This window comes from Schistocerca piceifrons, chromosome 2 (genome assembly GCF_021461385.2).
Source record: "Schistocerca piceifrons isolate TAMUIC-IGC-003096 chromosome 2, iqSchPice1.1, whole genome shotgun sequence".
Lineage (NCBI taxonomy): Eukaryota > Metazoa > Arthropoda > Insecta > Orthoptera > Acrididae > Schistocerca > Schistocerca piceifrons.
Window position 1 is genome coordinate 914,911,705 of NC_060139.1, and position 23,614 is coordinate 914,935,318.

Consider the following 23,614-nt stretch of genomic DNA (forward strand, 5'->3'; position numbering starts at 1 on the left):
CCCAGTTCAATTCAATACAATACAATACAATCGTCATATTAACGATTAAAATATAAATTCTTCTCGCAACATGAATAAAATAATGTAGATGGGCATCTACACCGAAGGTCTCATAAACAAAACGACACTGAAGCCAAATGGTTAATAGCAGCAACAATTGCAAAAATATTGAGGAAAATATAAAATGGTGAAAACTAAATCGAAATAATTAAAATTATATGAGCAAAGATTCCAAATGGACAAAAGAATATAAGGAAGTGAAAAAAAAGAGCAGACAGTAAAGTTAATATGCTCATTAAAATGACGCTTCCAGGAATTACAAATAAAAAAGTATTATATTTAAACCAAATACTTGACTAAAAATAACGATCACAATCGTTTTGACATAAATTAAAAAAAAAATATGGCTCCCGATGTGACTCAAACAAGACCCCTCACCATACCAGCCAAATAACGTAACCGCTGATCAGTGCTATTTTCAAGATTCTAACTGACAACGAAAAATTCTTTTTTGTCGTTTACTAACAAAAGAGGGCCCATCAGGGAGTGACGATTGGGACCCCAAAGAACACCAACGTATACGTGGTTTCAGCAAATTTATCGCCATCCTTGGGGGACCACCCCTTGTTAGAGTTTAAATGAGTGGCTTACATTATTTCACATTTTGTCTTTCACGACACACGGATACGAGCATTTGACAGGACTGTAAGCTGTTTCGACGAGCCGTTGATCATCTTCAGACTGTCAATAGATTGAAATAGGAAAGACAGAACCACCTGTCCTCTCTTCGTTAAAAATGATCAAATTGAAAAAGTTGTTCTAAGAAATTTTTAATTTTAAAATTTGTTATAAATGCCTTAGTTCTGATGAATGTAGAGTAGTTATAAAAGTCTGTCGATGTAGATATTCTCTTCGGGAATGCAGACATTTAACAGTAGATAAAGAGAGCATTTCAGCTCGTCTACTAAACCTCGTCCCTTACCTGCTGTTGTCTTCATTATTGTTGAAGCTCATTTCCATTTACCGCAACGGAAACAGCTTGTAGTACGTACGTTTAGGTAAGATTTTACTCGTTTTTTTTCTTCAGATAGATAGGTACTTGTCAGATTTTATGGGTTATACAATGATTCTTCGTTTCCTCTTTTTCATCTACTGACAGTCTGAAGATGAGCAGTGACTAGTTAGGGCATTGCGAAATGCTCCTGTGATTCTCTCCTGTCTTTCACCACTAGGCGACTCTTCCGCAATGCCGCGCAAGCAAACACCGAGGAAATAGAAAATCTCTTTTATAGCACAAAATTGTTGAAGCTTGTTGACGTACTGCATGGCTTTCGCCTCGGGATCTTCGACCGGCGTTTATTTAACGATCTTCCTAGGGTTTCGCCAGCATGGTAGACGTGAAGAAGAACAAATAGGTAGAAACGTCAGGAAAATCATTAAAGAAACATCCGCCGGTGATACTCAAACGGAACTCAACAGGCAAACTTCAATTTGATGGCATTTGGTTTCAGCTGTTTATAAGAAATGCAAATACTTCTTAAGTTGTTTTTCTCGCCGAAACATACTTCGGCACGTTTGTGTCATTACTGTGCAACACTACCGCTTTGTTACATTAATGTCACGGCTCTATTGAGCAAACCGAGCAAGGTAGCGTAGTGGTTACTGGACTCGCATTCGGAAGGACGACGGTTCAAATCTCCGTCCGGCCATCCACAGTTAGGTTTTCCGTGATTTCTATAAATCGCGCCAGACAAGTGTAGGGGCGGTCCCTTTGAAAAGAACATGGCCGATTTCCTTCCCCTCCTCTCCTAATCCGGGCTTGTGCTCCGTCTCTAATGACCTCGTTGTCGAAGAGGCGTTAAAGGAGTTCAGTTTGACTACTTCGACTTGCAATGGGTTTATTTTTCTTTTGCTATTGTAGCAGATACAATAACATAGCGTTCATACCACTGCAACTAAAAACATTATTGACTAGGGAACACACGAGTTCTTCTGTAGTCTGCTGTCGAATTTCAGTTCCTACCAGCCTCCCTCAGTCGTCAAGTTTAGCCCACAAAAAAATTCTCCACACACGCACGGCAGCCGCCGTCAATTTCCTTTCGTGAACTCTGCAGAGCTTCGGGCGAGACTGCCCCAAACTCTTATATCTCTGGGGTACCTACATCTGCAACTCCATGCATACTTTGTAAATCATTGCGAAGTGGGTGGTAGAGGGTACTTATCATGCTACAACATGTGAGGCTTTCTTCCCGTTCCAGTCCCGTATGGAGCGTGGGTAGAATGATTGCTTAAATGCCTCTGTTGTGCACTGGAACTAGCCTAATTTTGTAACGTATCGCTTCCAATCCGCGGTCGTTTTTTCTGTGCCGCGGAGCTGCGGCTGTTCTCCAGCCTTCGGTGAAGGCAGGGATCTCCTATACGATAGACCTGAAGTGATCTGGCCCACCTCGACACTTTAGAGAAGTGTATGCAAAATATTATTATCTGACAACAAAAAATCTGAGCGTACAGAAAATTAAAATTGAAATAGTTTCTTTTTCATGAAAAGCGATCAATGGTGGTGAATATGGCCAAAGGAAATCTGCAGAGTTGAAAAAAAAGGTTGTTCTTAAATAAGTAATAAGCTATAGCTCCGACAGAAAAATGTGGATTTAAAAAGATCTATCGATTGCTTTTTTATACTAATTGACTACTTTCTTGCATTCAGACATATATCGAAAAACTGTCAAAAATCGATTTCTCTATAACTCGTTAACATTCACATTCCCATACTTTCTATTTATTGTCTGTGACTATAGCCCGAGCTAAGTAAAAAAAAAATACTTGTTTGAAAAATTAAAAACTATTAATATTTTTCGAGATGTATCATTTCTTTTTTTTTTTTTCAAAAAAAAAAAAGGCGCTCTCGGTAACTGGCTTGATCTTCTCAGGGGACGTCCCTAAAGTAATGGTTTTTTTTAAAATCTAAAACCGTCTTCGCGAAGAGTTGTGCTACCACGCTATTACACAATTTTTACGATTCTATTAACTTCGAAAAACTTGCACTTTTCAGAGCGAGCGCGTCGGTTTCCTCCCACTCTGCAGTCCGCTCCAGCTGTATAACCTAAAATGAAAGACGACAGGATATTTTGGCTCAGCAAAAGAGTATTTTTCATCAACATGTATGGGGTTCACAAAGCATAATTTCCTAGAAATCGAGGAAAGAATATTTTTCTACTTTAGTTTATGTACCCATAAAGTATACACAGTTAAACGAAAGCACCGCTGGAGTAACCAGGGCAGCTGGCTCGGAAGCAGAGAACCTGTGCTCAACTCTCAGTTGCATTCTGCAGTATGTTTCCATTTTTGTTTTCCGCAACAAAACTGCTCGGAGTTGAAGCGTTAGCAAGATAAGTAAAGCAGTAAGAAATAATAACAAAGTAGGCAAGTAAATTTCCCAGAAGTCTTGGATTAGCAAATAATTCAAATTTTAAGACGTTGCATGAAAACCATTCCGAGGGAGACTGCTGTGGGCGAGCATTCGGCGCTCGTTGTTGCATGAGCGAGAAAGATAACCGTTGCCGCAGTTGGTAGTGTACTTAAAATAACGCATTCGTACACGTTCACCGAGCAAGGTGGCGCAGTGGTTATCATACTAGACTCGCATTCGGGAGTACGACGGTTCAAACCCGCGTCCGGCCATCGTGATTTAGGTTTTCCGTGATTTCCCTAAATCGCGTCAGGCAAATGCCGGGATAGCATGGCCGACTTCCATCCCCGCCCTTCCCTAATCCGATGGGACCGATGACCTCGCTGTTTGGCTAATCCGAATCAAGCAACCGAAAAACCCATCACAGGCTCTTGCCTTAAATTTTCCCATGCTTATAAGAAACTAGTGATAGAGAAGGGCAATCGTTTAGCCACCACGTTAAATAACGTTTACTTCGCATGGTCCAAATCCGGTAAATAGAAGAATTCGATTTACAAAACATATCTTGAGAACATTTTAAAACCACACGTTGGTAATAACATGTTTTGTCTAATACTGAATTCCTGAGATGGACAAACGAACACCGTCATGATGATATTTATAATTATAGATAAAGAAGGTCAGCCGACTTGCACGGTAAGAGTAATACTGCCAAACTACACACCTGTGTGTCAGCCATGACATTATTACGTATTTCCATCGCCAAGTTAAAAACTCTATTTCGAGACTTCCCCTGGTAAGCCAGGGGAATTGTACAACCGGTGGATGGAATAACGATCACAGCGTAATTCATGATAACTTTCAGCACAGATTTTTCAGACAATGTGCGTGGTATGCATCAAAATTAATTCACTAAAAAGAAATATTTTTAAATGTAAACCACGTTCGTTTTCCATCAAATCTTCGGAAGGAACGATGTTTTTGCGCGAAGATTGCATCCGTTAGTTGTTCTTGGGGCTCTGAGTATATTTGCTTCGAATGTTTAAATGTCGAGTAACATCCATCTAACTTTTTCGAAGGAAATCGAAGACATGTAACAGTAAGTGAAAGAGCCATTGTAAGGGACCAAGATTAAATACTTAATTCTTTACTAATCCAAGTCGTTTGATAAACTTCTTTGCTTGTTATTATTCCCTATTGCGTTACTTGCCTTATAAACCTTCCTATTCCTACCAGTTATCATGAGAAAAACAAGAAAAATGTAAAAACTGCAGAATGTAACTGGGAATCGAACATAGGTTCTCTGATTCAGGGACAGGTACCTTGGTCGCTACTCCAGCGGTGTTTTCCTTTACCAGTGCATGCCATATGGGTACATCAGCTGAAGTCGAAAAAGTTTCTTCCCTCGATTTTTAGAAAAATATATGTTTGCAGACCCCATATATGTGACGAAAAATGCTCAGTTTCCAACTGTCTATTGATCTCGTCATTTCTGAGCCGATTGCGCGTCATAAACTTAACGGACAGTTTTCTCAAAAACGGAGTTTTTGAGCCAAAAAACTCGGCGTTTTTCATTTTAGGTTGTACACAAGTGACCTGCCAAATACGAGCTTTATCGGTTGGCTTGTCAAGAAAGACTGTATAAGATGCTACAGTCGAACACTTCATGTACACAGTCAACAAGGCACAATTCGCTGTGAACAGTTGTAGCTTTTCTTAAACTTTAGCAACGTCTCCTAGTACTGCGGCGAATGAATTTTGACGTCGTGTGGCAAGTAGTACGAAGGCTATTCGGAAAGTAAGGAACGATCGGTCGTGAAATGGAAACCACGTGAAATTCAAAACTATTTTAATTGCAACAGTTACCAACACTTTAGAGCTACTTCCCTACACAGTCGCTGCTCCGACTTAGATATCTATCGTGGCGTTGTACCAACTTTCCAACACCCTCGTCGTAGGATGCAGCTTCCTATGTTTTCCGACAATTTTCTACACTGGACTTCATCTCGTTGTTTGTGCCAAAATAGAAGAGCAGAGATGGGAATCAGAGGGCGCCAAGTCCCTGCTGCTTGGTGGGTGACCTAACACTTCCTATCCAAAATGCTGCAGGAGCATTTCATAGCCTCTGCAGTGGGCGGCCGAGAATTGTCATTTAGAAGGAACTTCATGACAGTTGCATTATGTGGGGTTGCATGAAATCAGGCGAAATCTCTGGGCATACTCGGAGGAAGACACTGTTTTCTAGTTATCTTTACGCATTCACATTGTGAGCTCAGAACTGAGGAAGAACGACGTGACGGTATCTGCAGGCATACTAGAGCCACTGCACAACACACGTTATCACGTAACACGCCACGCCCTCCTTATACATCACGTGACAAGCCATTCCCCTTCTTATCTATCATGTGACAAGCCATGCGCCCTCCTGTCTCTCTTCGGCCTTTTATAATCCATGATGGTGGATCTGACTCAACAGGCTAGTGGGAAATTTAAAAATAAAATCCAGAGCTGTGGAGCTAGCCCAATTGCGCTTTGTACCCTCGGTCCCTTCCACCTCCCCCTATACCCAGCCAATCAAACCACAATAGCAGAACTAAGTCACTTGTGCTAAAAAAAAAAAATAAAACATTGTTGTGGAACTAGCCACTTCTATTTTTACCCCCTTTTCCCCTTCCCTTCACCAGCCAATCATAGTATGGTATTAAAATGAGTCAGCCAATCAGTATGTAGATGCAAGCTTCTGGTACCAATTTCGAATATGTGTATTGGTAGTTCAAAAGCCTTCATTTCAGTAGTTGCCAGGGTCGAAGATACATGTATAAAATAGCATAAGTCTTTTCCTTCCTAACTGCACGCACACACACACACACACACACACACACACACACACACACACACACACACACACACACTCTGCACAATCATCATCACAATTATCTCTGTTATATATACACCACGGTAAATTGCGTTTCTCTCTCTCTCTCTCTCTCTCTCTCTCTCTCTCACACACACACACACACACACACACACACACACACACACACACACACACACACACACACTCACTCATTCTCTTTTTACCTCTACCTTGTCTTAAAATTTCATCTCACATACAGTACGTGTAAGTAAGAGGGAAATTATTTTCACATATGCTTCAATATTATATTACAGAGGGAATGAAAAGAAAAAACAAAAGTACTGTAAGTTTCGTACAATGAATCACAATAGACTTTGAAAAATGTTTCACATGTTACGAGAGGTGACTGAAAAGTAGTGCCTCCACCTTCGTAACTCTTCAACATTGGTATGCGGCAGGTACTGGCTTGTTCCGTAGCCTCTTCTCTACAGCTCCAGTTGGCTGAAAGCCTTAGCATTTGTTACAGTGTAAAGTATGCAACGCTGCGCAGACGGTCGATCAGTGCGATTTAAGCAACGTGCAGTCATTGAATTCTTGACAGCAAAAGGTGTCACCACAAAGGAGATTCGTCAGAGAACGAAAGCAGTTTATGATGATTGTGTTGATGTGAGTACTTTGCGTCGTTGGACGAGTAAGTTTAAAACTGTTGAGGCGTGAACATCTGACCTGCGTGACAAACAAAGAGTTGGACAGCAACCACCGAGTTTCACGAGCAAAATATTGACAGATTGATTCAGGACGGTCGTCATATCACTCAAAGAGAAATTGCAAGCACAATCGGCATTTCACGTGTGGGTCACATTATTGCTTCACGTGCCACCACAGCTGAACTTCAGAGACTGAATCACACCACCGTACGGCATCCTCCATACAATCCAGATTTAGCACCGTCTGACTTCCATCTGTTCTCGATAATGAAAGAAGATCTGCGGGGACATCATTATGCTTCTGTTGAAGACGTTGAGAGAACTGTGAGACTGTGGTTGCGGAAACAGAGTGTCGACTTCTTCCGTGACGGCTACAGAAAATTTGTTCATCGTTGGCAGACATGTATCCAATTGGCTGATGATTATGTGGAAAAGTGAATACTGGTAATTGAAGATAACATTCTAAGGATTATTTCTGCGTTTGATTTATTAAAATATTCCCATCCAAACCCATTTAAGGAAGGTGGAGGCATCACTTTTCATTCAACCCTCGTATGTTGTCACATGCAGTGGAAACATACGTATTTAATACGAATTCTATACCATCTTCAACACGTTTTGGAATATTATCTGTTGCAGACGGTGGGATGTTAAAATTTGAGTAAAGATTTGAGGCATCTCCTTTGTATAACTGAGTTTTTACTGGCGTATCTGCCTCAATAAAATCGAAATGGCACTGAATTGAAATTTATGGGCAAACTGCACAATATGAATAATACGTCCTTAATGCAACGATCAACTAGTTTATCATACTGGAACAGATATAGGTCAGTATATTTAATACATTCATACCTATCATCCGCTTTACAAACTACATCAAAAGTGGTACTACAAGAACATTGTGTGTCATTACAGCGTAAAAATTGTACACTAGAATAATTTGCTTGCTCTGGCCATCGGTTTGGGCCAAACAACAACTGCACGTATTACATGGAATAATTATTATCAGGACTGCATTTACATGTAGGCTATGTAGGCTACAGCCTAGCGGCATACACCACAAAACTTTTAAGTAAAAACTTCACTTTTTTTCGATACTAAGAAGCAAAGTCCTTTCACAACGAATTAATATCGTACAGGTCTCTGACAAAAGAGACGAATTAAGTGCAAACAACAGGGTATTTATACAACACCTGGACAAAGAAAATGCGTAAAAAAGAACGTAAAAAATTAAACGTCTCAACAATGAAACCGTCAGATCTGTTTAACGAGAAAAATAATTTTCGACATTATTTGGCACTTACAGGGGATAGGCAAAATAACGTGAACACCTGTACTTACTTGGGAATGGTATATTAATAAGGAGTTGGACCCCCATTTACCCATAATACAGCTGCGATTCTTCTTGGAATGCTGGCATATAATGATTGTAGAGTCTCCAGTGGAATATTATGCCACTCTTCGATCAAAGCCTCTTCTAACCCCTGTAGTGACGAGGGAGGCGGAAATCTGATCTGGAGCGGCCCACAAGGATTTGATAATGTTCAAGTCCGGGGACTGTGCTGGCCGGGGAAGACGCTGCAGGTCAGTTGCATGCTCCTCATACCACGATTGTACTGTCCTGGCTGTGTGAATTGGTGCGATATAGTCCTGAAATATGACATCATTGTTGGGGAAGAACAATAGAATCATGGGGTGCACCTGATCACCTAAAATGTTCACATAATCGTTGGCTGTAATACGGCCTTTGAGAGTAATTATGGGACCAGTAGAATTCCATGGTATGGCTGCCCACACCATAACAGTTCCACCTCCATTATTAACCATTGGAATCAATCAATCAATCAGGACTGTAGGGTTCTTTTGGCGGTCTCCAGACGTAAACCCGGCCCAATGTTGAAAATAGTGAAAACATTGACTCGTCGGACCATATGACGTATTACCACTGATGAGCCGTCCAAGGTTTATGCTCCTGACACCATGTTTTACGCTTCTTTGTGTTGGTTGTCGTCACTAATGGTTTCAGTATAGCAACTCGTCCATGAATATTCGCATTATGGAGTTCTCGGTGGCCAGTGTCGTTAGATACAGGGTCTCGAAGATGGCTATTGAGCTCTGTAGTCACTTTAGCCGCCGTAGTTTCGAGTTGTTCTGACACAATTCGTATTAGCGTACGACGATCTCTGTCATTTAGTTGTGATTTGCGCCCACTATTACGTTTACACGATGATGTCTTTCCTCGTTTTATGTAGGCTGTCATGACTGTTGAAACAGTTGCTCTTGAAACATTCAATAAGTCAGCTGTCTTGGTTACTGACGCTCCAGCTAATCGGGCCCTCACAATCTGCCCTCTTTGGAACTCTGTTATGTCTTTCATTGCACGTCTTTCATTGCACGTCGATCTCGGCTTCTGAATGCAAGTACGAAGTGTACACTACTCGTAAACAACCTGCACTGATGCCTAGTCCGTACTGAACACGCACAGTCCAGCGCGACACATGCCTTACCTGCGTAGTTGACCGCCAAAAACAACCATCCCTTTACTACCACTGTTCATATTATTTTGCCTATGCCCTGTACTTGTTAGAAAGAAAATTAGATAAGCTCACCAGTTGTAAAATTAGTCGCCGTAGTGCGCACAGCGATCGAGTGAAGTGTTAAATCACGCCCTCTCCGCCTCTTTGTGAGCATAAAGCAGTAACGGGTCAATGAGACACTTATGTTTCAAGCGGACATTGTACGTAAACATGGGTAAATGTAAGGCCGTGACAGAGCGGCAACAAAGGGGCATTTGTGTTTGGCATAGCCCGTAGTCATACGGTGTGCGAAGTTGCTCGATTTGTTGGTGTTTCGCGACGGACTGCTCAAGGTGTCTACAAACAAGGGTATAACACACGTGGCCACGAAACACAACGTCGGAATTGTGGTCGGAAAAAGATCCTCACTGTCAAGGAATCCCTTGAGTGAGAGGTAGCAACTTCAGTCTTTAGTAAGGCTCACTGTGAACAACTGTAACAGGAAAAACATTAGCTGCTATGACGCACCATGTAAGTCAGGAAGGCGATAGAAAACGAGCGTCCGGGAGATGCAGAGATCAACATTCTATGGGATGTATGTATTACGGAAATCGTCGATATTCAAGAAACGTTCAGACAGACCTCTATCTTGCACGATAAAAACCAAATAAAAGATGGCATCCCACAGCGATTACAAAGGTTCACATCACCGAGATCGAAGGCGATCTCCTTGGGAGTTACAAACCGTGAAGGACCTTCAGCTACGTATCCACTCTTAAGAATGCATATGGAATATCCTGGTGTAACAGGGTGATGAAATGATGAAATGGGACGGCATGCAACAGAATGCGAAACTGTTTGTCGTGAAGCTTATCGTGAAACTGGCTGTCCTTCAAGACGTAGCCCCAGACAGTGCGATAATACGTTTCAAAGACACGGACATTGTTGACCTCAGAGGTCTGCAATCTTGTTTAATCTCCTGTACGAGGTGCAACAATAAAGTAATGAGACTGATGTGAAAAAAAATGTTGCTTACCGTTTTAGTCAAGTTTAGTGTTGTCTCCTTCAAAGTAGTTCCCTTCTTATTGCACACACTTTTGCCAGCTCTTCTGCCATTGATGGTAGCATTTCTGGAACTCATCTTCTGTAATATCTTACAAAATCCTCGTCACAGCTTTTTGGACATCTTGTGTTGTTTGAAAATGGTGTCCCTTGACCGCCGTTTTGACTCTTGGAAATAGAAAAAAGTCGCACGGAGCGATATCTGGTGAATAAGGTGGCGGTAGTTCTGAAATTTGTTTTGGGGTTAAAAATTGCTGTACTGACAGAGTAGTATGGGATGGCGCTTTATCGTGATGCAGAATCCAATTATCAGCAATGTTGGCACAGACACGAAGAACTCTTTTACGAAGTCTTTCTAAAATTTCTTTGCAGTAATATTAGTTAACTGTTTGTCCAGAAGGCACCCACTCTTTATGAACAATTCCCTTGGAATCAAAGAAGCACACAAGCATGCATTTCACTTTTGACTTTGACATGCGAGATTTTTTGGTCTAGGTGATCCCTTTGAGCACCATTCCGAACTTTGGCGTTTTGTCTCTGGATCGTACCTAAAAACCAACTTTCGTCAGCAGTGATAACTTGGCTCAGCAATTCTGGATTGATTTCCGTTTGCTGTAACAGATCGGCTGCCACATTTTTCCGTGTTTCTCGCTATCGCGGTGAGAGATTTTTGGGGACCATTTTTGCACAAATCTTTCTCATATCAAGACCTTCAGTTATTGTTAGACGAACCGTTTCTCGATTGATGTCCAGTTCTTCTGCAATCATTTTCACAGATAATCTTCGATCAGATCGCACGAGTTCACGCACCCTGGCCAAGCTGACATCCGTCCGTGAGGTTGATGGCCGACCACTGCGGTCTTCATCTTCAACATTCGTTCTGCCTTCACTACACATTTTATGCCAACGAAAAACTTGATCTCTTGACATAACCTCCTCTCCAAAAGCCTTCTGAAAGTTACCATAAGTTGTCGTAGCGTTTTCACCCAATTTAATTCAAAAAGAAATGGTATACTGGTGCGCAATATTATGTGGTTCCATTTCCGTGACGAGAGACACAAACACGTGTTAACTTATTACTGCACAACTCACGACTGAGCAGTTGCATCGATGTGCCACTTGGACTAGAAGCAACTTACAGACCAAGGTCAAAGATATTGTGCCTATGCAAGCCTGCAGGGTTGCCATATCTTGCAAAGAAAATCAGTCTCATTATTTATTGACGCACCTCGTATGCTATAGCTCGTGCGTCTTATGCCGATGATTACCCACGTTCAAAGTCGATTACCTCTCGACGTGCCGCCACGATCGCTACAAAGCTCCCTGTAACATAATCCTCAGATATAGTTACGTTTCTGGAGAGTGTTTGAGACTATGCCCAGCTACAGACTGTCGACGAAGGTCCGAGCATGCGGTTTAAGTTCCCAGATATTTCAGTGGCTCGAAGACTTTTTAAGTAATAGAAACCAGTTCGTCGGCAAGAGTTCTTCAGAGCTAAAGGTATCGTCAGAAGTGCCCCACAGAAGTGTGATAGGACCACTCTTACTCCCTACATAGGTCTACGTCAATGATCTAACAGATAGGGCTAGCAGCAATTTATGGCCATTCGCTGATGACGCTGTAGTGTACGGGAAAACGATCGTTGAGTGACTGTTGGAACATACAAGATGACTTAGACAGAATTTCTAGTTAGTGAGATGAATGGCAGCTTGGACTGAATGTAGAAAAATTAAGTTAATGCTGCTTTATAGCGAAAACAACCCTACAGTTCGAGTACAGCATTAGTAGAGTGCTGCTTGACAAGTCAAATATCTTGGCGTAACGTTACAAAGCGGCATTAAGTGAAATGACACGTTAGGTTAGGATGCTTGACTTCGTTTTATTGGGAGAATTCTGTGAAAGTGTGACTCATCTATACAAGAGACAGCATACAGAACGCTACTGCGACCAGTTCTTAAGTACTGTTCGAGTGTTTTGGATCCCCACCAGATCGGGCTAAAGAAAGACACCGAAGCAATTCAGAGGCGTACTGACAGATTTGTTATAGGTAGTTTCGATCAGCATGGAGCTATTACAGAGATGATTTGTGTACTCAAATGTGTATCCCTGGAAGGAAGGCGACGGTCTTTTCGCAAGACACTATTGCGAAAATTTAGAGGATCGACATTTTAGGGTGACTGCAGAACGACTCTACTGCCGCCAACGTGCATTTTGCATAAAAACCCAGGAGATAAGATGTGAGAAATTAGGGCTCGCACACAGGCTTTTAGGCAGTCGTTTTTCCATCGCACTATTTGCCAGTGGAGCAGGAAAGAAAATGACTAGTTGTGGTACGTGGTGCCTTCCGCCACGCACTGTTCGGTGGCCCGCGGAATACATATGTAGATGTGGATGCAGAAAAACAAACATCGAGAGGCTGAATTTCTCCAGTGGTTTCAATTGGTATTAATGGCAACATCATGCACTTTTCAGGAGGGATGGTTTGCTCTAAAGGAATATGATTTTTATATGCAGACCAGGAATTGAGCAAAACAAGTTATTTTGATTAGTTGTTGGCCAAAGGCAGTGCTCATACCGTACCTGTAGTTCTCTTACGCCCATTTTCTCACTCCTGCTTGCTGTGACGTAAATATTCCTTACTGACCTTGCAGGTTCATGCACACGAGGAAGAATCATAGAGGGCAGAGCACCTCCTACTTCTCGCAACACAATAAATAACTTTCCAGCCAATTTACCATCCAGATTAATAGTCGGCATAATTGTATACGAATGCGTTAAGGCATCAATGTTAGTTGATATTCATACCAGGTGTAACAAGAATGAAACCGGAATTTCCCTTTAGCCGTCAGTGCAGGGCCAGTGAGACCGCTTCTGCAGCGCCATCTGCTTCCCGTAACCGCTGACGACGATTGTCAGCACACAGTAACCCAAGTTCCATACGTCGGTATCTGTTTCAAACCCGTAAACATGTCGAGTTTTGTGCCTAGGAACTACGATTTGCAGACATCGTTGTTTCCTGTTATCATTTGAAGGAAACTGCTGCAGAATCGCGTCTTAAGCTTGTTGAAGCTTTCGGGGAACTTGCTCTAGGAAAAACATAGTGTTTCTAGTGGTTCAAAAAATTCAAAAGTGGTGATTTTGACGTGAGAAACGACGAGCGCGATAAACCACCGATAAAGTTCGAAGACAACGAATTGCAGGCCTTATTGGATGAAGATGATATTCAAACTCAACAGGAACTGGCGGAACAATTGAGTGTGACGCAGAAAGCTGTTTCTCTTCTGTTGAAAACTGTGGGAAAGGCACAGAAAGTGGGAAAATGGGTTCCGCATGAACTGAATGAAAGACAGCAAGCAAATCGAAAGACCACTTGTGAAATGGTGCTCGCCAGATACAAAAGAAAGTCGTTTCTCCAACTAATAGTGGCAGGTGATGAATAATGGATATATTTTGAGAATTCTAAGCGTCGTAAATCATGAGTGAGTCCAGGAAAACCATCGACATCCACTGCAAGACCAAATCGCTTTGGAAAGAAGACAAAGCCCTGTGTTTGGTGGGATCAGAATGGTTTTATCTATTATCAGCCGCTAAAACTTGACGAAACCGTTAACACTGATCGCTACCAACAGCAAATGATCGATTTAAATCGAGCATTATGTGAAAAACGACCGGGATATGGAAAAAGGTAACACAGTCATGTTTCTCAATGATAAACGCCCCAACACACACAGCAAAACGGGTCAGGGAAACGATCGAGGGGTTCAGTCGAGAAACACTAGTGCAAGCGGCTTATTCTCCAGACTCCGTCCGATTATCATCTATTTGCATCATTGGGGCACACTCTAGCTCAACGCTGCAGTTCATTTGAAAATGTACGAAAATGGCTCGCTCTCTGCTGGGAGAAATGTATAAATAGCAATGGAGATTATTTCGAGTAAAATATTGTTTAAAAGTTTAAACAACAGACGTGTAATTATTGCAACCAAATTCCGGTTTCGTACTTCTACACGTGGTACAACTCTCTTGGAACCTCTGATTCCCAGAGTTCTTTTCATATGGATTTCCTCTCCAAATTCCTTACTGAACGATGGGGTAAGTTTATTTGTCTCGTCTTCAAATTTTCGGGCCGATTCCGCAGTTTGTTATGCATCGTCGAGTTGTTGTTTGAAATTTCGGTATCTCACGTCTTCCAATTCTGTAGAACTGTTTGAAGTTCGCAACCATCCACTGCTTCCCTTGAAATCAGTGTAATCTAAGTCGCGCGCAATCTGGTGTGCTTAATGCAGTAGGTCACAGCCATGCACGTCCTGTAAACTGCATCGAGCATCTTTGAAACGCGCAAACACTTGTTCTTGTAACAAGTGCGCCTTGTCTTCCCTTGAATACCCGTAGTTTTTTTATTCGCCGCCCTGTCTTATTGTTTCTGACTTATTCTAAATTGTTCATAATTGTTTTCTTACTATACTACCGATGATTTTCGCGTACGTAACTATGTTTAGTACCCGTTCCTTGGACAGCGAATGTTCTTTATTACGTTTCCCTGAAGACGGAATTTATGGCTCCCTGTCCGACAAGGGTTATGAACTACAAGGCTTGACATCCGTTTCAGTACCACTTTCACTCGTTAAGCTCATATCGTCATCGTTGTACTCCTCTTGTAAATTGTCCGCACTGTCGAGCGTATACAAAACCAGACATTCAACTGACTCACCCTGCAAAACGCTAATATTTCATCAGCCACTTCTTTCCCACTCTGCGACATTCCTTCGGTTCCTTTCTTACGAAATATCAACTTCGGCAACTGTTGTTGCAGATATAAAGCAATGTTTGCTTTGTGTATCGTTGCATCGCTCTACTTCGCATCAACACCACTTGCACTGTAGCACTGTTGTGTGTTACTTGACTAAGCAGTTCAGCTACGCTCTGTAGTCTCAAGCTGCGCTCACCATTGGATACCTCCTGTACAGTCCCCTGTTTCCATGAGCAGCCAATATTGTGGTTGCATGGTTGACAATATGTGGGGCGTCGAATGCCGTAAATATCATTGCCCTGTTGCCACCTCGCAATCAAGGGCTTCCTTGTGAGAGTATCGGAGACGCGTTTGACGATTTGTGAATCAAAATCGCTTCGAAAAATCGACAGTAATCGCTGCAGGCACTGAATGAAGGTCCATCTTAATCTGTTACCAGGAGGAAATTGCGACGGGAATTGCTTGCAATAAACATTTGGAGTTGATCACATCGCAAGAGGCCATTGCTCACACAGCAACCTAAAGACGACAAAGGCTAAGTTCGTCGGACTGGAGGAATATGTGACTGGTTTTCTGAACATTCCCCCATTCTTTTATATGTCGACGGGTCTGTAAAATCACTTGACAAGAAGCCCATAGAAAATCTGTAGGACCTGGAACGGTGGGTAAAACGCCGACATCGGAATTGGCATCCCAGCAATTCGATTGAATTGCGCGATCAAATCCTCAGCGGGTGGATTACCCTGGATGCGGCGTACATGCACAACCTTTTAGACTCACTTCCTAATCGAATCCAGGATGTTATCAAGTCCAGGGGCGAAGGAATAAGACAGTATTAAATGATGCTTGTAATGATTTCTCTAAATGTGAGCTTAGAAAGGGCAAAACAAAAAGTCGCGTTTCAGGGCTTTTTAAAAATGATTTGCTATGTTTGTAAGTATATACTTTCACAACGAGGTAAATGTAAATGTTTTAAAATGTTTGGAAGTCATTTTTCCTATTCTTTCAAATCGCTATTGAATTAGGAATACTACGACCACCAATAGGAAATCAATCTTTTAACCCTACACAAATTCCACTTCTTAATACACCAATTCTTCTTGCATCAGGAGCAACAGTAAGGTGAGCACACTACAGACTTATACGGCGTGTTCAAAAAGTCTCTCCGCAGTGCCGTATGATTGTTAGCCGCGCGTGCCGTATGATTATTCGCCTGCTTGGGTTACTTCCCTTCAAGTTGACTCTCCCAACATTCCACTGTTTCGTTTATCTCAGCCAGCGTCAGTTGTATCGTTGGTGTCTGTCTTTACGTGTTGACATGAACGTTTAAGTTTAGTTCCTTTGTTCGTTTGTTTCGTTTTTGTCACTGTTAAAATGCTAACCATTGAAGAACGTACGTTTTTAGTCGAACAAGTGTTCAAAGCTGGCGGTAAATACACAGTTTCAGTTCGTCAGACATTTAATTCCGTTTTCCCGGAGACTACACTCCCACATCGCAATACTGTGCGAGATTTGATTAACAAATTTCGAAGCACGGGTTCAGTGACAGATGCACCGAGAAGTGGTCTTCCTAGCGTTTTGTCTGAGGATAAACTACTCGATATTTCCGATAAAATGTCCATGAGTCCGAACAAGTCCGTAAGGAAATCGATGTTGGTGTCGGAACGGCACACAGAGCTGTAAGGAAAAAATTAGAACTTTTCCCGTACAAAGTGACAGTAGTGCAAGAACTGAGAAATACGGATCATGGTAAGAGACTGCATTATTCTCATTGGTTCAAAAATTTCGTTCAACAAAATGGAAGGGATATTCTTAATGAAACGTTTTTCACTGATGAGGCGTGGTTTCATTTATCCGGGTACATGAACTCGAAAAATTCTCGTATGTGGAGTACTGCAAATCCATTGTGTATTCATGAGGAACCACTTAATTCTGTGAAAATAGGAGTTTGTATTGCAATTCCTAGACGTCGGATTGAGGGTCCCATGTTTTTCAACGTTACGATAAACGCACAAAGGTACTACAGTGATATTTTGTACCCAAGCATAAGAGAATTTGTGTTACGTGAAATACTGAACGGTTATTTTCAACAAGATGGTGCAACCGCGCATACAGCTCGCGTTTCAGTGTCACTGCTTGTTGATGTTTTTGTCGATAATACAAAACGTGCTACCATTGAACTTTTTCGATGTACTCCGTCAGTCCTATCTGGTGGTAAGGATCCCACACCGCGCTTCAGTATTGTAAAAGAGGACGGACAAGCGTAGTGTAGGCAGTCTCTTTAGTAGTTACGCTACTGGCCATTAAAATTGCTACACCACGAAGATGACGTGCTACAGATGCGAAATTTAACCGACAGGAAGAATATGCTGTGATATGCAAATGATTAGCTTTTAAGAGAAATCACACAAGGTTGGCGCCGGTGGCGACACCTACAACGTGCTGACATGAGGAAAGCTTCCAACCGATTTCTCATACACAAACAGCAGTTGACCGGAATTGCCTGGTGAAACGTTGTTGTGATGCCTCGTGTAAGGAGGAGAAATGCGTGCCATCACGTTCCCGACATTGATAAAGGTCGGATTGTAGCATATCGCGATTGCGGTTTATCGTATCGCGACATTGCTGCTCGCGTTGGTCGACAACCAATGACTGTTAGCAGAATGTGGAATCGGTGTGTTCAGGAGGGTAATACGGAACGCCGTGCTGGAGCCCAAAGGCCTCGTATCACTAGCAGTTGAGATGACAGGCATCTTATCCGCAAGGCTGTAACGGACCGTGCAGCCACGTCTAGATCCGTGACTCAACAGATGGGGACGTTTGCAACGTCTGCACGAACAGTTCGACGACGTTTGCAGCAGCGTGGACTATCAGCTCGGAGACCATGGCTGTGGTTACCCTCGACGCTGCATCACAGACAGGAGCGTCTGCGATGGTATACTCAACGACGAACCTGGGTGCACGAATGGCAAAACGCCATTTTTTCGGATGAATCCAGGTTCGGTTTACAGCATCATGGTGGTCGCATCCGTGTTTGGCAACATACCGGCGAACGCACATTGGAAGCATGTATTCGTCATCGCCATACTGGCGTATCACCTGGCGTGATGGTATGGGGTGCCATTGGTTACACGTCTCGGTCACCTCTTGTTCGCATTGACGGCACTTTGAACAGTGGACGTTACATTTCAGATGTGTTACGACCCTTGGCTCTACCCTTCATTCGATCCCTGCGAAACCCTACTTTTCAGCAGGATAATGCACAACTGCATGTTTCAGGTCCTGTACGGGGCTTTCTGGATACAGAAAATGTTCGACTGCTGCCCTGGCCAGCACGTTCTCCAGATCTCTCACCAATTGAAAACGTCTGGTCAATGGTGGCCAAACAACTGGCTCGTCACAATACGCCAGTCAGTACTCTTGATGCACTGTGGTATCGTGTTGAAGCTGCATGGGCAGCTGTACCTGTACACGCCATCCAAGCTCTGTTTGACTCAATGCCCAGGCGTATCAAGGCCGTTATTACGGCCAGAGGTGGTTGTTCCGGGTACTGATTTCTCAGGATCTATGCACCCAAATTGCGTGAAAATGTAATCACATGTCAGTTCTAGTATAATATATTTGTTCAATGAATACCCGTTTATCATCTGCATTTCTTTTGGTGTAGCAATTTTAATGGCCAATAAAACGCAGTGTTTTGTTAGCCTTCCCACAACATTATCCGTGTGTCACTTTCAACTTAAGTTGTTCGTAATAAAAGACTTTTAGGCAGAGGTGACCGGCGGCAACTGACGAGCACGTTCTCGGTCCACAGAGGTTCAACACCGAGTCTCGCGGGCAGTACTCGCAGACGCGGCGCATGCGCACGGCGGCGGCGGTGTTCCGTGCCGTCAGCCTGGAGCTGCTGAAGAACCTGTCGGTGGGCGCGGGCAGCGGTGGCACACACTTCGTGCGCTGCCTGCGAGCCGACTTGACGGGCGCGCCGCGCGGCTTCCAGCCAGAGGTGGTGCGCCAGCAGCTGCGAGCGCTCTCCGTGGTGGACACTGCACGCGCGCGCCAGAGCGGCTACCCGCACAGGATCACCTTCGCAGAGTTCATCCGCAGGTGAGTCTGCGGGTGCTCAACACAACTCTCTGGCCGTTAAAGAGCATTCCACCACTTTCACACGGCCGGCCACTGTGGCCGAGCGGTTCTAGGCGCTTCAGTCCGGAACCGCGCTGCTGCTACGGTCGCAGGTTCGAATCCTGCCTCGGGCATGGATGTATGTGATGTCCTTAGGTTTAAGTAGCTCTAAGTCTAGGAGACTGATGACCTCAGATGTTAAGTCCCATAGTGGTCAGAGCCATTTGAACCATTTGAACTTTCAAACGTTTGGAATTTCAGTATGCACACACTTCCTTATTGCATCGCTAGCTGGTAGCTGGCAACCTCACTTACTCCACTTCCTTACTCATCCAAACTTTGCATCAGATAAGAAAATGAAATAAATCTACTGACAGTAAAACTGCAGAGGAATTCAGTCTTATGCAAGACTCTCTTTTCACCCACACATGTTTCAGCATTTCTGTACCATTTTCAGTGGGTTTATTGTTTATGTTCTTTCCGAAAAATTGTTGTTACATTTTAACCTCTTCTTTGGATTATATCGACTCTTATCAAAAAAGTATTTAATTGAAAGGAGGATATAAGATGAATATCAACAAAAGCGAAACGAGGATAATGGAATGTAGTCGAATTAAGTCGGGTGATGCTGAGGGTATTAGATTAGGAAATAAGACACTTAAAGTAGTAAAGGAGTTTTGCTATTTTGGGAGCAAAATAACTGATGATGTTCGAAGTAGAGAGGATATAAAATGTAGACTGGCAATGGCAAGGAAAGCGTTTCTGAAGAAGAGAAATTTGTTAACATCAAGTATAGATTTAAATGTCAGGAAGTCATTTCTGAAAGTATTTGTATGGAGTGTAGCCATGTAAGGAAGTGAAACATGGACGATAAATAGTTTGGAAAGGAAGAGAATAGAAGCTTTCGAAATGTGGTGCTACAGAAGAATGCTGAAGATTAGATGGGTAGATCACGTAACTAATGAGGAGGTATTGAATAGGATTGGGGAGAGGAGAAGTTTGTGGCACAACTTGACTAGAAGAAGGGATCGATTGGTAGGACATGTTCTGAGGCATCAAGGGATCACCAATTTAGCATTGGAGGGCAGCATGGAGGGTAAAAATCGTAGAGGGAGACCAAGAGATGAATACACCAAGCAGATTCAGAAGGATGTAGGTTGCAGTAGGTACTGGGATATGAAGAAGCTTGCTCAGGATAGAGTAGCATGGAGAGCTGCATCAAACCAGTATCAGGACTGAAGACCACAACAACAACAACATTTATATCTGCAAAAGGAGCTATTATAAAGTGTCACACATTTTACATTAGTCTGCATGCAGAACAAAGCTGAGGCATACACTGCTCAGAAGAATTACGCGAACATAATTTTGGGCGTAACATTGCAGAGCGATATGAAGTGGGACAACCATGTAATGGCAGTTGTGGGGAAGGCGGATAGTCGTCTTCTGTTCATTGGTAGAATTTTGGGAAGATGTGGTTCATCTGTAAAGGAGACCGCTTATAAAATACTAATGCGACCTATTCTTGAGTACTGCTCCAGCGTTTGGGATCCTTATCAGGTCGGATTGATGGAGGACATAGAAGCAATTCAGAGGCGGGCTGCTAGATTTGTTACTGGTAGGTTTGATCATCACGCGAGTGTTACGGAAATGCTTCAGGAACTCGGGTGGGAGTCGCTACAGGAAAGGAGGCGCTCTTTTCGTGAATCGCTACTGAGGAAATTTAGAGAACCAGCATTTGGGGCTGACTGCAGTACAATTTTACTGCCGCCAACTTACATTTTGCGGAAAGACCACAAAGATAAGATAAGAGAGATTAGGGCTCGTACAGAGACATACAGGCAGTCATTTTTCCCTCGTTTGTTTGGGAGTGGAACAGGAAGAGAAGATGCTAGTTGTGGTACGAGGTACCCTCCGCCACGTACCGTATGGTGGATTGCGGAGTATGTATGTAGATGTAGATGTAGATCTGCCACATTCCATAGAGCAATAATTCAAGACTGAGATATGTTACCAAATTATCCCTTTATCTTCCACAAATTAGGTACACCGCAAAACATCGTTACATCCTCAACCGTTTACATAAAAGGAACTGATATTTTCGACAGGTATCGAAAACAAAATGGAAACAATCTTCCATTTCATCATCCTGGCTGCTTTCCATTGGACTTCGAGAGCTTCAGTAACGTGTATGCCCTCTACGAGCTTCTATCACTGCCTGACACCTATGTGGCATGTTCCATATAAGTCCAGAAAGATCACCCTGTGATATCAGTTCCCAGTTTTCAATGAAAGCCGATGAGAGTCTCCAGTGGAACAAGATGACCACTAACACGTCTATCGAGCATGATCCACCTATACACGACGGGTTTAGGTCGGGATTCATCGTCGGTCATTCCATTACTTCACTGTTCGGGCTTACAAGACATCCCTTTTAACGCCGTCCACATGGGCCCTAGCTTTAAAAGGAATTCAGGACCACCACCATATGCAGCAGCCGCCACAAGATCCAACAGGATCTGTTCAGTGTAACGCCTAGCAATAAGGCCTCCATGGACAATGACAAGCTCCATACGGCTGTTAACACTGATGCCTCCGCAGAACACCATGGAACCTGTATCAAAATAGATTTCACATCTCGGGCTTTGGTACACGTGTTCCCTTAATTCTTTTGAACAGTGTATATCATTGAGTTGGGCTTTATATGTTGTTTGTTTACAGTATGTGTAAAGATTTTGGTTTTATAGTAAATTTGGAATTGATGTGGATATATACTGGGTGCTTATAATTAAACTTTCCCTATTTAACACGTTAGAACACGGAAATTAATTACTGTACGAGTATCAAACTCCGTAGCATTAATGTCCAGAGTAATGGATGCATGATTTCCATACGTCACAGCGCCACCGTTCAGTTCCAATTATGACCGACAGGTGCCGTGATCAGTCATTGTGACTCATTGTCTGGCACACCTGACCAGTCACAGTGCACTTGTTGACGTGACGTCATGAGCTTGGACAAAAGGAGCAGGACATTATTGGTGAAGCTCTACTATTAAAACAACAGTAATTCTGCAGCTGCACCTCGAGAATATCACCGGCTGAACGGATTACGGGAGGGTCCTCTTTCTCCACCTACTGTGCGGAGCATGATGAATAAGTTGGAATCAATTGGAGAACTGGGCATCACTCCGGAAAGAGGCCGATGACCAGCTGCACCACAGGTGGTTAATTAAATCGCTCTTGCTATGGCAGACAACGCTGCGCGCAATTTCCTATCGCGTGCGCGTGCTGTATCACGACAGTTAAACATCCCGTGGTCCACTGTACGGAATGTGCTTCGAACTACTCTCAAATGTTATCCGTACAAGATCCATATCGTAGAGCAGCTTGCACCGCAAGGATTGAAGTTGACGACGGCTGGCCCTCGACCATCCTATGGACAGACGAAGCTGATTTTTCTCTGATGGGTGAGGTGAACACACAGAATTGCCGAGTGTGGGCATCCACATCTCCAGTCACTGTGCATGAAGTTCCTCTGTGTAGTGAATGTGTCACCATATGGTGTGGCTTCACGGCTACATTTATCGTTGGCCCTTTCTTTTTTGGACAGGTTGGCGGTCAGTGACCAAAGACGTGCAGTGTCACTGGCCAGCGTTCCTGCGGTATGTTTCGCCAGCATGTCAGACCCGCCCTACAGGAGCGAGACGCATTGAACTCAACAGTTTTCATGCAGTATGGGGCCCCATCGCAAATCGCTCGTGAAGTTCACCTGCTACTCCGAAACACATTTGGAAACGATAGAATTATCAGCTGGTCGTTTCCAAATGCTTGGCCGGCACTACCACCTGATCTCACTCCCTGTGGTTTCTGGTTGTGCGGGTACCCGAAGGTCAGGGTTTACCAGGGCAACATTCACACAAGTGCTGATCTGAAGCGCAGCATATCAAGAGAGGTAGCCGGCATACCTACGGACAAACTTCGTTCTACTGCGCAGAATGCAATCCTACGATTTTCTGACTCTTCTGGACACTGACGGGCGCCACATTGAACCCCTTTTGTTGCAGTAATAGTACCAGTATATAATGGTATGACGTACCGTAACAGCACATTAAATGTGTTTCAGTTGAATTGATTTTGCATTATTTCTCTTCCTCATGTCACTGACATTAATTATATCAAGTGTGGTCAT

At 43.1% G+C, this 23,614-nt stretch overlaps 1 protein-coding gene across 2 annotated transcripts in view; it reads left to right on the forward strand.

Moving 5' to 3' along the window:
• LOC124776478 (neither inactivation nor afterpotential protein C) overlaps positions 1 to 23,614 on the forward strand; it is a 372,945-nt gene that overhangs the window by 199,368 nt on the left and 149,963 nt on the right. For both annotated transcript variants that reach the window (XM_047251492.1, XM_047251493.1), the window contains exon 17: positions 19,116 to 19,405. In XM_047251492.1, the coding sequence (XP_047107448.1) occupies positions 19,116 to 19,405 (290 nt within the window). The remainder of the gene's footprint in view (positions 1 to 19,115; positions 19,406 to 23,614) is intronic.